Raw genomic sequence first — 12,789 nt, 5'->3', positions numbered from 1 at the left:
ACATATTTTCAAGGCTTCTGCCAAATTTCTGTCTTGAAAGATTACATCAATAAAATATTTTGAAACAATTCCATAAATCTTTCCAAATACCGAAATTACGTTAGAATTAAGAACTGAGAGCAAAACGAGAGGAAAAATACAAATATATAATCCTTGCCTTCAACAAGTTTTGTAATATGTTAAGGTAAGTAATGCAAACACACCACTTTGTTAATTCAGCGAGAGTATCATAGAACAATGTCCTAGTATGTTAGAAAATGATCTAAGCGCTGGTAACATATCAGTTAAAAAAAACTGTCAAAAAAATCACTGCCCTCATGCGGGCCATGGGAGACGTGCAATAAAGAAATAAATAAAACAATGTCAGATGGTGTTAAGTTTGATGAAGAAAAATAGAGCAAAAAGGGGAGATAAAGAATGCTGGTAGGATATGGGGTTATAATTTAAAATATGGTAATTAGGTAAGGCTACTTAAGGTCATAAATGGTATACAAGGTGGCAAATGTCAATCTTTATTTAAAAAGTAACATCCAGACCAGGTGTGGTGGCTCACAGCTGTAATACCAGAACTTTGGGAGGCTGAAGTGGGAGGACTGCTTGAGCCCAGAAGTTCGAGATTGCAATGAGCTATGATTGCACCTCTGCATTCCAGCCTAAGTGACAGAGCGAGACCCTGCCTCTTAAAAAAAAAAACAAGAAAAACAAAACACAAAACAAAAAAGAAATCCAATACATAATACCTGAGAACATATATATACAATTAGCATGTATATGTAGAAACACTGAATATATACATATATATATATTCAAATCCAAAAGTAAGAAGGACTACTCTGGGTAGCAAGTTTAAGAGATTTTCAAAAATAAGATTGAATTTGAACTATATTAGATATGGATATGCAAAAATTAAAAAAAAAAGGTATCCTACACTCATGTGAACCAAAGGTCACAAAATGGAAACTATCAACCACACTTAATGAACTCTAAGGGGATAATTTGGTTCCAATATTGAAAGTATTGATAGAAAGTAAGAAAAAAGGTACAGAGTGAAGTCAGGTTTGAAGAGCCTTTAATGTAGGCCTCAAGTGATAGGTCAATCCAGATGCTGGGTTTGCATGGGCAAGTTATATGCTGAGAGGACTCATTCCATTGAATGTGATCAATGGTGTACTCTGTAAGGAGAAATCAGGAACCCAAACCCAGATTCAAAAATTCTCTTCTGTATTTAACAGCAAAAGAAAAAAAAAAAACTAACTGAAATTTATAATGACCTTGGTCAACTCTCCATTTCATCATCAGTTACTTCAAATCTTTACCAACATCCTCAAATCTTCTACTCAGTGTGTTATTACCACTCTCCACCAGAAGGTGGCCTTCCTTATACTGTCATCAGGAAAAGTAAGGCCACTGAGCTTGCGTTTCGCTCTGCTTCTCACCCTTTATCTACAAACTTCTGTATCTACATTCATACTCATCCTTAGATTCTTTCCTAATTTTTTCCCTTAACACAGATTCGATGGACACAACTATGTACCAAGTACAGTGTTATTAAGTAAATTAATAGTTAAAATTTGGTGAGACTGTATTACATGAAAAGGATGAAGAAGTTATGAGACTATGTCCTTGACAACATTCTTCTCCCTCCTTAAGACATCAATGCATTATCACATATTATTTATGGGCCTTCCAATCTGTAATACTTTTGTATTTTTCAAATAAATACATATGAAAGCTGACAGTCTATACATTTTTAAATTTACACTAGGAAAATAACTTACTTTATATCGACCTGAGGGGACAACAACTGAAGTCTTGTGTATGCAAACATCCAAGCATAGCTCACAGCGGTAGAGCAGTGTTTAGGAAGATTTTCTTGCTTTAAAAAACTGGAGAGACTTATAATCCACGGGTCTTGGCCTTGGGTCACATGTGCAAATATCCATATGTGTGATGGACTAATCACATCAAACTGGTGGCTAATAGGAGAAGAGTTCCATTCTGCTAATGTTTGTAAATCTATCGAGCTAGGGCAATAGAGCAAAGTAGTCTATATGGAGAGGAAAAAATTGATTATTACACATTTCAATAACTTTGAAATTTTACCATATAAATTGCTTTAAACTGAAAGTGGTGTATTAGTAGTTTCTAAAACAAGATAATATAAAGTCCATGGTAGGTTGAAGGGAGTAGAAAATTCCTGAAACTGCATGTAAAGTTTGTGTATGTGCATACATTGTCTTTTTTTTGGAGAGGGATTCCACTGTTTTCATTATTCTCAAGAGGACTATAAACTAAAGAAGTTCAGGACCACTATTTAAGTAATTCTTAAATAAATATCCAAATTTCTTGGTATACTGCCAGAGAACTAAAGAGTGAACCATTAACTTTCGTGTTGACCTGTATCTATGTATGTGTGGAACAGACTCAAAAATGAGCTCTTCTCCAGAGGTATATATTCTTAAATACTTGTTCAATATTTGAACTCTTATACTGAAGAGATAAACATTTATGTTCAAAGAAAAGTATATTAAGCACTGCTTTAGGCACAAGTCATCCATTACTCTCTTTTTGGAATAATTCATAATTTATGGCTAATATCTAAAACAAAATGTTTGGAATTGTATAGATCCTTTCATAAAATAACTAGAAGAGAGGCTTTTAAAGGTTCTTACCACAAATAAATGATAAACACACGAGATGATGGATACACTAACTATCTTGATTGGGTCATTATACAATATAGACATGTATCGAAACATCAAATTGCACCCCATAAATATGTACAATTGTGTCTATTTAAAAATAAATAAAAATTAAAAATTAGTTTTTTAAAAAGTTTAGCATCATGGTAGCATCATGGTGGGGGGGGGAATTGTACAGATTTCTAATAAACTCTTAGGCTTATAAAATCTTATTACCTCCCTTGGCTATATATAACTCATGAATTATAAGAATCAGGTGTTATGCGGCAAGCTCTTAATGTTATGCATTAACCTCTTGTCCATGTATTCTAAAATAGGATGAAATAATTTTTAAATAGTAAGGTTTTATAGCTATTCTTACATCAACTTTGGAATCTTAATATATGACCTTTTACCCCACCAAGACCAAGCAAGAAAGTTTGCATAAACTTTGTTAGTACTGTGTTTGTGGACAAAGTGTTTCCCTCCATTTTAATGAGTCAAATTACATATGACATTGGTATAAAACACTACGTACTTAATCCACTATACTTAAACTCATGTGATACACAAAAAATAGTCACCAAAAAAGTAGGGTATAAGTTTTTGCTCTCAGTATCACTATTTTTTTCCCATAGCATTTTAACAAGTATTTCTATCTCAAGAATATTATATGCCATAATAAACAGCAAACAGTAGCATAAAGATTCAATTTAACAGAAACTTCTTAGATTGGAAGGATTAGAATTTTACAAACATAAAATTATTTTTATTTCTATGTAGAAGAGTACTTAACCAAGTATAAATGAATATCACTTTTTAAGTACTACTCTTAAGCATTTTCTAGTTTTCAAAAATACTTTCTAACACATTACATTTGTTAAGGAAGTTATTTTGTGTATGCACATGTACATGTATACATATGTGTCATCTTAAGTCTCAAAACAAGACTGGGTAGAATGAAGTCACTACAGTCACCTGATCAGCCCCAGTGAGATGTATGAAGCTCTCAAGAATGGATGGGCTTAGCCTGTCCATCACATCTATGGCTAATTCATCATCACCCTGTAAAAAAGACATCATATGTCTAAAAAAATTAGGAATGTTTAAGCAAAGTAGCCAAACCCAAGTAAACACTAAAAATTCACTTCAGCACTATTTTTTTTTTTTTTTTTTTTTTTTTGAGACGGAGTCTCGCTCTGTCACCCAGGCTGGAGTGCAGTGGCGCCATCTTGGCTCACTGCAAACTCCGCCTCCCAGGTTCACGCCATTCTCCTCAGCCTCCCGAGTAGCTGGGACAACAGGTGCCCGCCACCATGCCTGGCTAATTTTTTTTTTTATATTTTTAGTAGAGACGGGGTTTCACCGTGTTAGCCAGGATGGTCTCGATCTCCTGACCTCGTGATCTGCCCGACTTGACCTCCCAACTGAGAACGGTAGGTTAGTTTAGACCCATGGTAGTAACCTACCTACATGGGACAAGGACGGACAAAGAGATGGTTTTTAAGTACTTTCATTAGGTAACTGAATGAAATACCTAAATCTTACCTTAGGTATTTCCAAAAGTGCACATAAAGCCCGTATTTCTCTAAGGACACTGACGGCTAGTCTCCTAGTGGCAGGTCGATTGCTACAGAGAATGACAAGTGCAAAGCCTTCAACCACATGGAATACGTTGGAATATGGGCTCCTTTCCAGAGAAGGGGGATGAGAAGCTCCATTAGCTACACCATGCTTGAAAAACAGAAGTTAAAAATAAAATAAAAAATATGTATGTACAGACACTCCCGAAACACAATTAATAAAAAATAAAGCAAATCATAGTGATTATGACTACAGGTCTGCCTCAGCTCAAGCAATTTAAATAGTATGTAATTTATAAAAATGGAATAGTGTGCACAGTGAAAACATTTCACTGGCAGTCTAAATATGAATTCTGTACCTAACTTCTATCATTCTCTGACTATTTTGTAACCTTGGAACTGACAATTGCTCTTCATCTAATTTCTATGTGGAAAATGAGGGGAGTGTAGTGTATCTTTCACACTCAGAGTGTGGACCAGCAGCCTGGCAATACCTGAGAGCTTCTGAGAAACTCTTGAAACTCTTTCTTAGGGCCCTGTCGATTTGTATGCTTATTAAAGGTTGAGAAGCTAGGTTGGCTTCAACGGCTTGGGTCTAAACTTTCAAGGTTCTATGATTTATACATTATCATAAATCAATGATTTGAGCATCTTCTATGGTTAAGGAGCACAGTTACTGTCTATGTGAAACAGGGACTGGTGACATGGGTGAAACAATCAAATAACCCAAACGGAAGACTACCAAAAATTTACTGTATTGGCTTTAAATATATTGGAAACAACCCAAAAGTGAGCTGGAATTATCTCTAATTTCTACGCTCATTAAAAATCCAAAGAAGAAGATTAGACAAGTTAGACACATAAACACTATATATTCACTACAGGAACTATGGGAAAGTTCAGTTTAAGGGATTAGGAACACATTGAGAGTGAACAGAACTAATAATACTTTTAGTGTTTGATAAAGTAAATCTGTATGAAAACCATTATTGGTCATTTAGCACTGACCACATACAAAAGGACAATAGAAAAGAATCTGGTACCTGAGTGTCCTGGTTTTTATTATGCATTTGGGCTGCTTGCTTCCACTGATTTATTAATTGTACCAACATCTTTACGGCATTATCAAGAAGCGTGGGATGGACATCAGTCACTTCACGAACAATAAAATAAACAAATCCTGAAAGAACATCCTCCCGCCAATCTGGAAAAGCAAGCATTAGTGCCTGCAGGGTATTGAAAGCCAGAGCACGCAGTTCTTCATCCATATGAATTGTGAGCCTACCAAGAACAAAATCCCATTAGCAAACTTCAACACCTTTCAATTAGTTTTATCATCTGAAACTTAAAACTACGACCTTAAAATAAATGTCTTCTTAGTTGTTTTGTAAGAAATATGAATAGCAACCAATGATCACTTTTCCATGCTATATTCCACTTTATGCTAGTTTATACTCTCATTTGTTTAAATTCACATATGAATCTATTCCCATTAGTTGGTGTTTTTACTATAATCTGAATAATAAGTTTGATACAAATGACATTAGAATTCCATTTAAAATCCTTTAATCTTTAAAATACTGTATTGTTATCTTATAATCAATCAAAAATGATATCTAATCATACGCTATCTTAGCACTATCTTCACATTTATTTAATCTTTGCTATCACTGGTAAGGACACGATTTATCTCAATCATTCTTTTTTTTTTTGAGATGGAGTCTTGCTCTGTCACCCAGGCTGGAGTGCAGTGGCATGATCTCGGCTCATTGCAAGCGCTGTCTCCTGGGTTCATGCCATTCTCCTGCCTCAGCCTCCCAAGTAGCTGAGAATGCAGGCGCCTGCCACCACACCCAGCTAATTTTTTGTATTTTTAGTAGAGACAGGGTTTCACCGTGTTAGCCAGGATGGTCTGGATCTCCTGACCTCATGATCCGCCTGCCTCGGCCTCCCAAAGTGCTGGGATTACAGGCGTGAGCCACCACTCAATCATTCTTCATATGCACTGAAGTTACAGTTAAATATAGGATGGCTGATTGTGAAGAAGGATATACAACAAATGAAGATGGAATCAATGCAACAGAATAATTATTGAAGGTCAGAATGAGAGTAAATTTAGGAGTAATATCATAAATGGTACATGCCTAGAAAAAAAGGCTGAGCTCAGTGGCTCACACCTATAATCCCAGTACTTTGGGAGGCCAGGGCGGGTGGATCACTTGAGGTCGGGAGTTCGAGACCAGCCTGGCCAACATGATGAAATCCTGTCTCTATTAAAAATACAAAAAAATTAGCCAGGCGTGGTGGTGCACGCCTGTAATCCCAGCTACTCAGGAGGCCGAGGCAGGAGAATAGCTTGAACCCGGGAGGCAGAGGTTGCAATGAGTCGAGATTGCGCCACTGCACTCCAGCCTGGGCAACAGAGCAAGACACCAACTCAAAAAAAAAAAAAAGAAAAAAAAATGTGTTGACTCAGCACATAAGGTCCTAAAGAGAGTTTAAGTCTAAACAAATTAAGAGATGCTATATACAATCTGCTTTTAAATACATCAAAACAATATGGGGCTTTGAATATAATTTTAGTTACAGAAGTTTACCACAACATAAAAGAGAATGATAAACAAGAAATTTTTTTTAAAAATGGCTACAGTAGTGGAAGCCACCATTATATAATAATATTATATGAATAAAGAGTTTCTGATTTGGGTGTGAAGAGAATTATGTTAGTAATTGACTACAAAGACAAATCAGAGTTAGAAATAGTCTGAATGAATAAGGTAAGTACGTAATATAAAACACAATTACATGCTTGGGAAGCTGGAAAAATGGAGTTATCCACAACAGAGGCAGAAAGTTGTGTGGTTTAGGGGAAAGGAGATATAAGTATTCACCCTGCTGAACTCAGATCTAGTCACCATGAAGCCAACTTTCAACTGACAATGAGACTAAAGAGAAGATGTATTATAGCTAGGCAGACTGAGGAGTAAGCAACAAAGCAGCAGCAGTTCCATCAGCACATGAGAAATAAACAGGGTCAAATTAAGCATCTCTAGCCCAGTATTCTGTCTCTAATAGTGGCACCAGGAGACACAATATGGGAGAAGAGAGTGACAGTCCTCAATGATGCTGACTTTAAAGGTTATTTCAACATTCCTTAAATCCATGAATATGTAAATATCTATCTTACTCCTACCTGTGTGGTACAGGGTATACATGCGTGAGTTAACTGCTCATTGTAGAATAACAATAAAGCGGACAGGCGCGGTGGCTCACGCCTGTAATCCCAGCACTTTGGGAGGCCGAGGTGGGCGGATCATGAGGTCAGGAGATCGAGACCATCCTGGCTAACACAGTGAAACCCCATCTCTACTAAAAGTACAAAAAAAAAATTAGCCGGGCGAGGTGGCGGGCACCTGTAGTCCCAGCTACTCGGGAGGCTGAGGCAGGAGAATGGCGTGAACCCCCCGGGGCGGAGCCTGCAGTGAGCCGAGATCACGCCACTGCACTCCAGCCTGGGCGACAGAGAGACTCTGTCACCAAAAAAAAAAAAAAAAAAAAAAAAAGAATAACAATAAAGCTTGGTTAATTAAAGGCAAGGGAATTAATTAACTTTCCTTAGGGACAGGATACAGGTCTGCAAATTTACAATGCATCTTTGTTTTGTTTGTTTGCTTCCTTTATGGTAAAGTAAATAAGATTTAGACAGCACAATTCCAAATGATATGAAGAGAGGAGAGAATAGAACAGATGCTGGGATCTTCCTTTCCATTGAGGTAAATTATTAGTAAACAAATATCATAGGAGAAAGAAGCAAAGTGAACAGCAAAGCAAACTGTCATTCACTATTCAGCTGTCTGCTCTTTTACTAGGCTGTCCCATCCCTGGCGCTCATAGTTAGTTTCATTTTGGTGGAAAAGATGGGAGATCTACTCTTGTGGATCAACATCCACAAAGATGTAGATGAATTATGTTGAAATAGGAGGAGTAAGAGCAGAATTGAACAGTAGCTGTTTACTGCTCTCCCAAGGAATAGTGTCATAAATAATTAACGTTTCTTATTTCCAGTGCTGGCATGAACTTCGCAACTCTGCAATCTAATTCACAAAAAAATTAGGAGACTGTGCGAAGGAAGCACATTTATATAATGCAAAGTAACCCCTTTCTTTCACAGTCATCACAGGAGACATAAAATCTCTATCACAACAGGCAATAGTTGAGGATAAGGTAGTGCCAGGGTGTGTGAAAAGCTAGGGAAGTGGGGAGAAAGGATTGCTGGAACAGTCTATTAATTGTTTATTTATTATGAATTTAACTTACACCTAAGTGATAAACGCCCAGCAACAAGTAAACACCTTTCAAAATAGTCAAATATTGCTGCTCTGCTATAGTCATAGTATTTGTTTTTTTCATCTAGGACAGGGGCTGGCAAACTGTGGCTCAAGGGCTAAATCCAGCCAGATGCTTATTGGAATGCAGTCATGCGCACTCTATTGTCTATGGCTGCTTTTGTACTATAATGGCAGAGATGAGTATGTGTTTGCTTGTTTTACTGATACACAACAGTTGTACATACTTTTGTGGTGGATGTGATAATCTAATGCATTCATATAATTTGTAAAGATCAAATCAGTGTAATGAGGATATCTATCACCATAAATACTTGTCTTTTCTTTATGTTAGAAACCTTTAAATTATTCTTTTCTAGCTATTTTGAAATGTACAACAGATTATTGTAAACTATAGTCACTCTACTGATCTACTGAACACTAGGTCTTACTTCTATCAAACTGTATAACTGGACCCATTACAAAGATCATAATGTTCTGCAAAACCCTAAAATACTATCTGGTACTTTCCAGAAAAATGTGCTGATCCCTGATCTAGGGAATCCCTGACTAAATCAGCAAAGCAGTTTTTCAACAGGCTATCACCTCAACTTAGAATTAGGAGCTAGTATTTAAGTTTGGTTGTCAGGTTATTTACTCATTTTACAGAGCTATGACATGCCTAATAGAAGAGAGAGAAAAACTTGAATGCCACAGTTCTGCCATAGGGGAAAAAAAAAAGCACAAATGAGACCTGATTACCACCAGAGATACTAAAGAAATGACTGTAAGAGTAAACACAATAATTAATTGCCTAACTGGGAATTATCATACACTGATAATGCCCATATGTTAAGGGATAATGTGTTACAGAAATCCCAGGAAAGAATACTAGATGGAAAACTAGGGAACTGAAAGATAGGATTTGTGGGGGGAATCTAGAAGAATTTGAGAAGTTAAAATTAGTGAGGAAAATGTGTTTAACAACAAAAAAAGACAAAATGGAAGTTTAGAAAGTAAATCAGATAAAGGATTAGAAATGTCTTTATCATCGCCTTTTTAGTGATAACAGTAACAAAGCTATATTAGAAATATAAAGGAGCAGAAGACATACAACCTAACATAGCAAACAGTAATTCTCATTTACCTTGCTAACAATTCAATCAGGTCAGTTCTGCTCATACCATCAGGAATCAACCTTGGAATTGCAGCAATACAAGTTCTAAACAAATCAATCTTGGGTTTTCTTTCCCCCCTGAAAAATACAACAGGATTTAATAAGAAACATATTACATATGCTAGACAATGAAATCAAACTTGGAAAAATAACTACAGAAAGTGGGAGCCCTCACCTAAAGTTTAATGTATTTAATATTAAGAAAATACACATAAATCCTGTAGATAATTATTAGTCTATATATGGACTAAAGAATACAGAAATAATTCAAAATAAAACCAGCAAACAAAAAGGTTTTCAGTAACTAGACAACAAGCATTACAACCATTATTACATAACAAATATTTAAACAGATTATTTATAATTAATCTTATTAATATTTAAGATGATTAAATATTTAATATTTAGCCTCCCATAAATAATATTAAAATAATAAATAACATTGATATCATTAAATAACTAAATACTGGTTATTTTGGGGGGCCTATAAAATTAACCACATCGTTTTCACTTAGTGTCTTCCCCAACAAAGGTCTTACAAACATTCATCTCATACATAGGTGTTTATATTGTTTGTTCTTGTCCTGTATGTGACACACACACATAAATACACATACTTAAAATTTCTATGTAATAAAATGAGCCGTTTTTGAAAATCCTGGTACCTCTAGAGGCTTAATACAATTTAATTTTACTATATTTTCTTCTAGTTATTCAATAATTTTATTTATTTTAAATGTTTAACCTCTTAATATACTGGTTTTTATTTTGGTCTGTATTTGAAGGTGAGGCCTTTTAAATTTCTTTCATCTAAATTGTTCTTCAGTTGGCCTAATAAAATAATCCTTATGTAGAAAAGAATTTGGATATTCTCAGTGTTTTGGGTTTTATTTTTATTTTTATTTTTTTTTTTGAGATGGAATTTCGCTCTTGTTGCCCAGGCTGGAGTGCAATGGCGTGATCTCAGCTCACTGTAACCTCCGCCTCCCGGGTTCAGGCAATTCTCCTGCCTCAGCCTCCCGAGTAGCTGGGATTACAGGCGCCTGCCACCACGCCCAGCTAATTTTTTGTATTTTTAGTACAGATGGGGTTTCACCATGTTGGTCAGGCTGGTCTTGAACTCCTGGCCTCAGGTGATACATCCGCCGCAGCCTCCCAAAGTGCTGGGATTACAGGCGTGAGTTACCGTGCCCGGCCTTGGGTATTTGTTATAGTAGCAATGGACTCACTACCTCCTTTTAGAGATTTCATATAGTCAGTCCTCTTTTTACATGGTTTCAAAATGCATGAATTTCAGTTACCACTCTTTAGTTAAATAATACCAGTCCCCAAAAAGGTACTTCAAATTTAAGCTACCATACATTAAGTAATGGCATAAACAAACTTTGCTTTGGCTCTTTGGTCCATAAAGGACCATGCACATCATAATCACTGTCATTTTCCATCAAGGCTGTCAGTGATTGGTCGAGGTGCAGCTGTTATTCAGTTCATACACAGACAGCAAAGTGTGCAATGGTGTTGCCTCCTGGTCTCCCAGGATAACCCACATGACATTTTACAAAAACAGATAATCAAAAGAAGGTATTGGCTAACAAAGAGGAAGTACCACAAAGAAAGAAAAAGTAACACCACTGAGTAGTGTGTTCTTATAATTTTATGTTGCTTTGGCACCCATTTTAAATAGAAGTTTGACTTTCTCACACCAGAAATAGGGCTCAGTCACCCTTGAGACGGTTTCCAGTTCTACACCCCACTCCATCCCCCAGTTCTTTAATGTGGTTGATTCAGGTATCTATCTTACACAACTTCTTCCCGGTAATCACCTCCATATGGATACCTAGATGCAGGCTACTTGACTGGCCCCACTGACCTGCATACCCCACATGGACTATGCAGATGTGCTGCAGTGACTACCTCTGAGGCACAGCATGACCTCCTGAACTCCTGAACTCATGCCAGCTTGCTTTCAATCCACCAATTAGAATTCCCCATAGGTAACTGTTTGGATAACACCCTCAACCCAAAAAAGGCATTGGCCGTGGGCCTCTTTCTCTCTCTCTCTACACATGCTTCCTGACCTCCATGAGTGTGGCCTCCACATGTGCAGTGTCCCCCACCCACCTGTAAGTAATAAAATCTTCATTGCTATCTTGCTTTTCTCCTAGTCACTGAGAGGGTGCTCTCTATCTCAAAGATCCTAAATTAAAGCACACTGAAACAGAATAGAAAGTTAATGGAGTTACAGAAAAAATACACTATATAGGTATCAGAGGAACTGGGTGAAAGCAAAAACTTACTGACTAAATGAGGGAAGTGGTTGTGGTGAAAAACAAGATTTCCCAGAGGAAGTAACGCTGGCAAAAAACTTCACATTAAAGAAACGCTCACAGATATTAGCATATAGTAGTACATAATAATTGTATATTAAGTAAATTTAGAGATTAAATATCAAATTTGGTATTCTAAGACCTATAATGCAAATATTAATATCCAGAAGAATCTCCTCCCTTACAGAGAATATGTAGATGCTTTCTAGCAAATAAAATAAGTTATTGTCATAACATACAGTTTCCTGAGGAGGAAGTCCCTAACAATAAGAAAAAAAGATGCCGAGATGACAAATAATGACAAGGCCCTAGGGGTGGGGTGGGATGAGGTACTGTTTTGAAAAAAACTGCTCATATCTTATTCCTCTCTATACCCCTTAGCTCCTAGGAGTCAAAAATAATCAGAGTTCAGATTTTCAGGATTTTTTTTTTTTAAACTAGGGCTTTGGCAGTAAAAGCATTTATTTGACATAATAAACCAATCATGCCCACATACATCTGGGGTACCTAGGATTCATATTTTGCTCACGGAGTAAGTGTTGGGCCTTGTCATTGGCAACACACCAGACTGGGATCTAGAGTGAATTTTGCTATCTATACCAGTTTGACAGCACTTTAAAGAATAAAACTGAGTGCGTGGAAGGAATCACTGTATTGAAAACTGCAGCAGATGGAAACATGGGAGAACTCCAAGGA

At 36.5% G+C, this 12,789-nt stretch overlaps 1 protein-coding gene across 1 annotated transcript in view; it reads right to left on the bottom strand.

Annotated features, from left to right (window-relative positions):
- FRYL (FRY like transcription coactivator) overlaps positions 1-12,789 on the bottom strand; it is a 219,195-nt gene that overhangs the window by 82,230 nt on the left and 124,176 nt on the right. Inside the window, exons 18-22 of the mRNA XM_058430216.1 lie at positions 9,737-9,844; positions 5,308-5,545; positions 4,230-4,415; positions 3,660-3,746; positions 1,779-2,047 (exon numbers count right to left, since the gene is read on the bottom strand). Of these exons, the coding sequence (XP_058286199.1) occupies positions 1,779-2,047; positions 3,660-3,746; positions 4,230-4,415; positions 5,308-5,545; positions 9,737-9,844 (888 nt within the window). The remainder of the gene's footprint in view (positions 1-1,778; positions 2,048-3,659; positions 3,747-4,229; positions 4,416-5,307; positions 5,546-9,736; positions 9,845-12,789) is intronic.

This window comes from Hylobates moloch, unplaced genomic scaffold (genome assembly GCF_009828535.3).
Source record: "Hylobates moloch isolate HMO894 unplaced genomic scaffold, HMol_V3 SCAFFOLD_17, whole genome shotgun sequence".
NCBI lineage: Eukaryota > Metazoa > Chordata > Mammalia > Primates > Hylobatidae > Hylobates > Hylobates moloch.
Note: the sequence above shows the minus strand (reverse complement) of the source record. Positions and strands in the feature narration are given on the sequence as shown.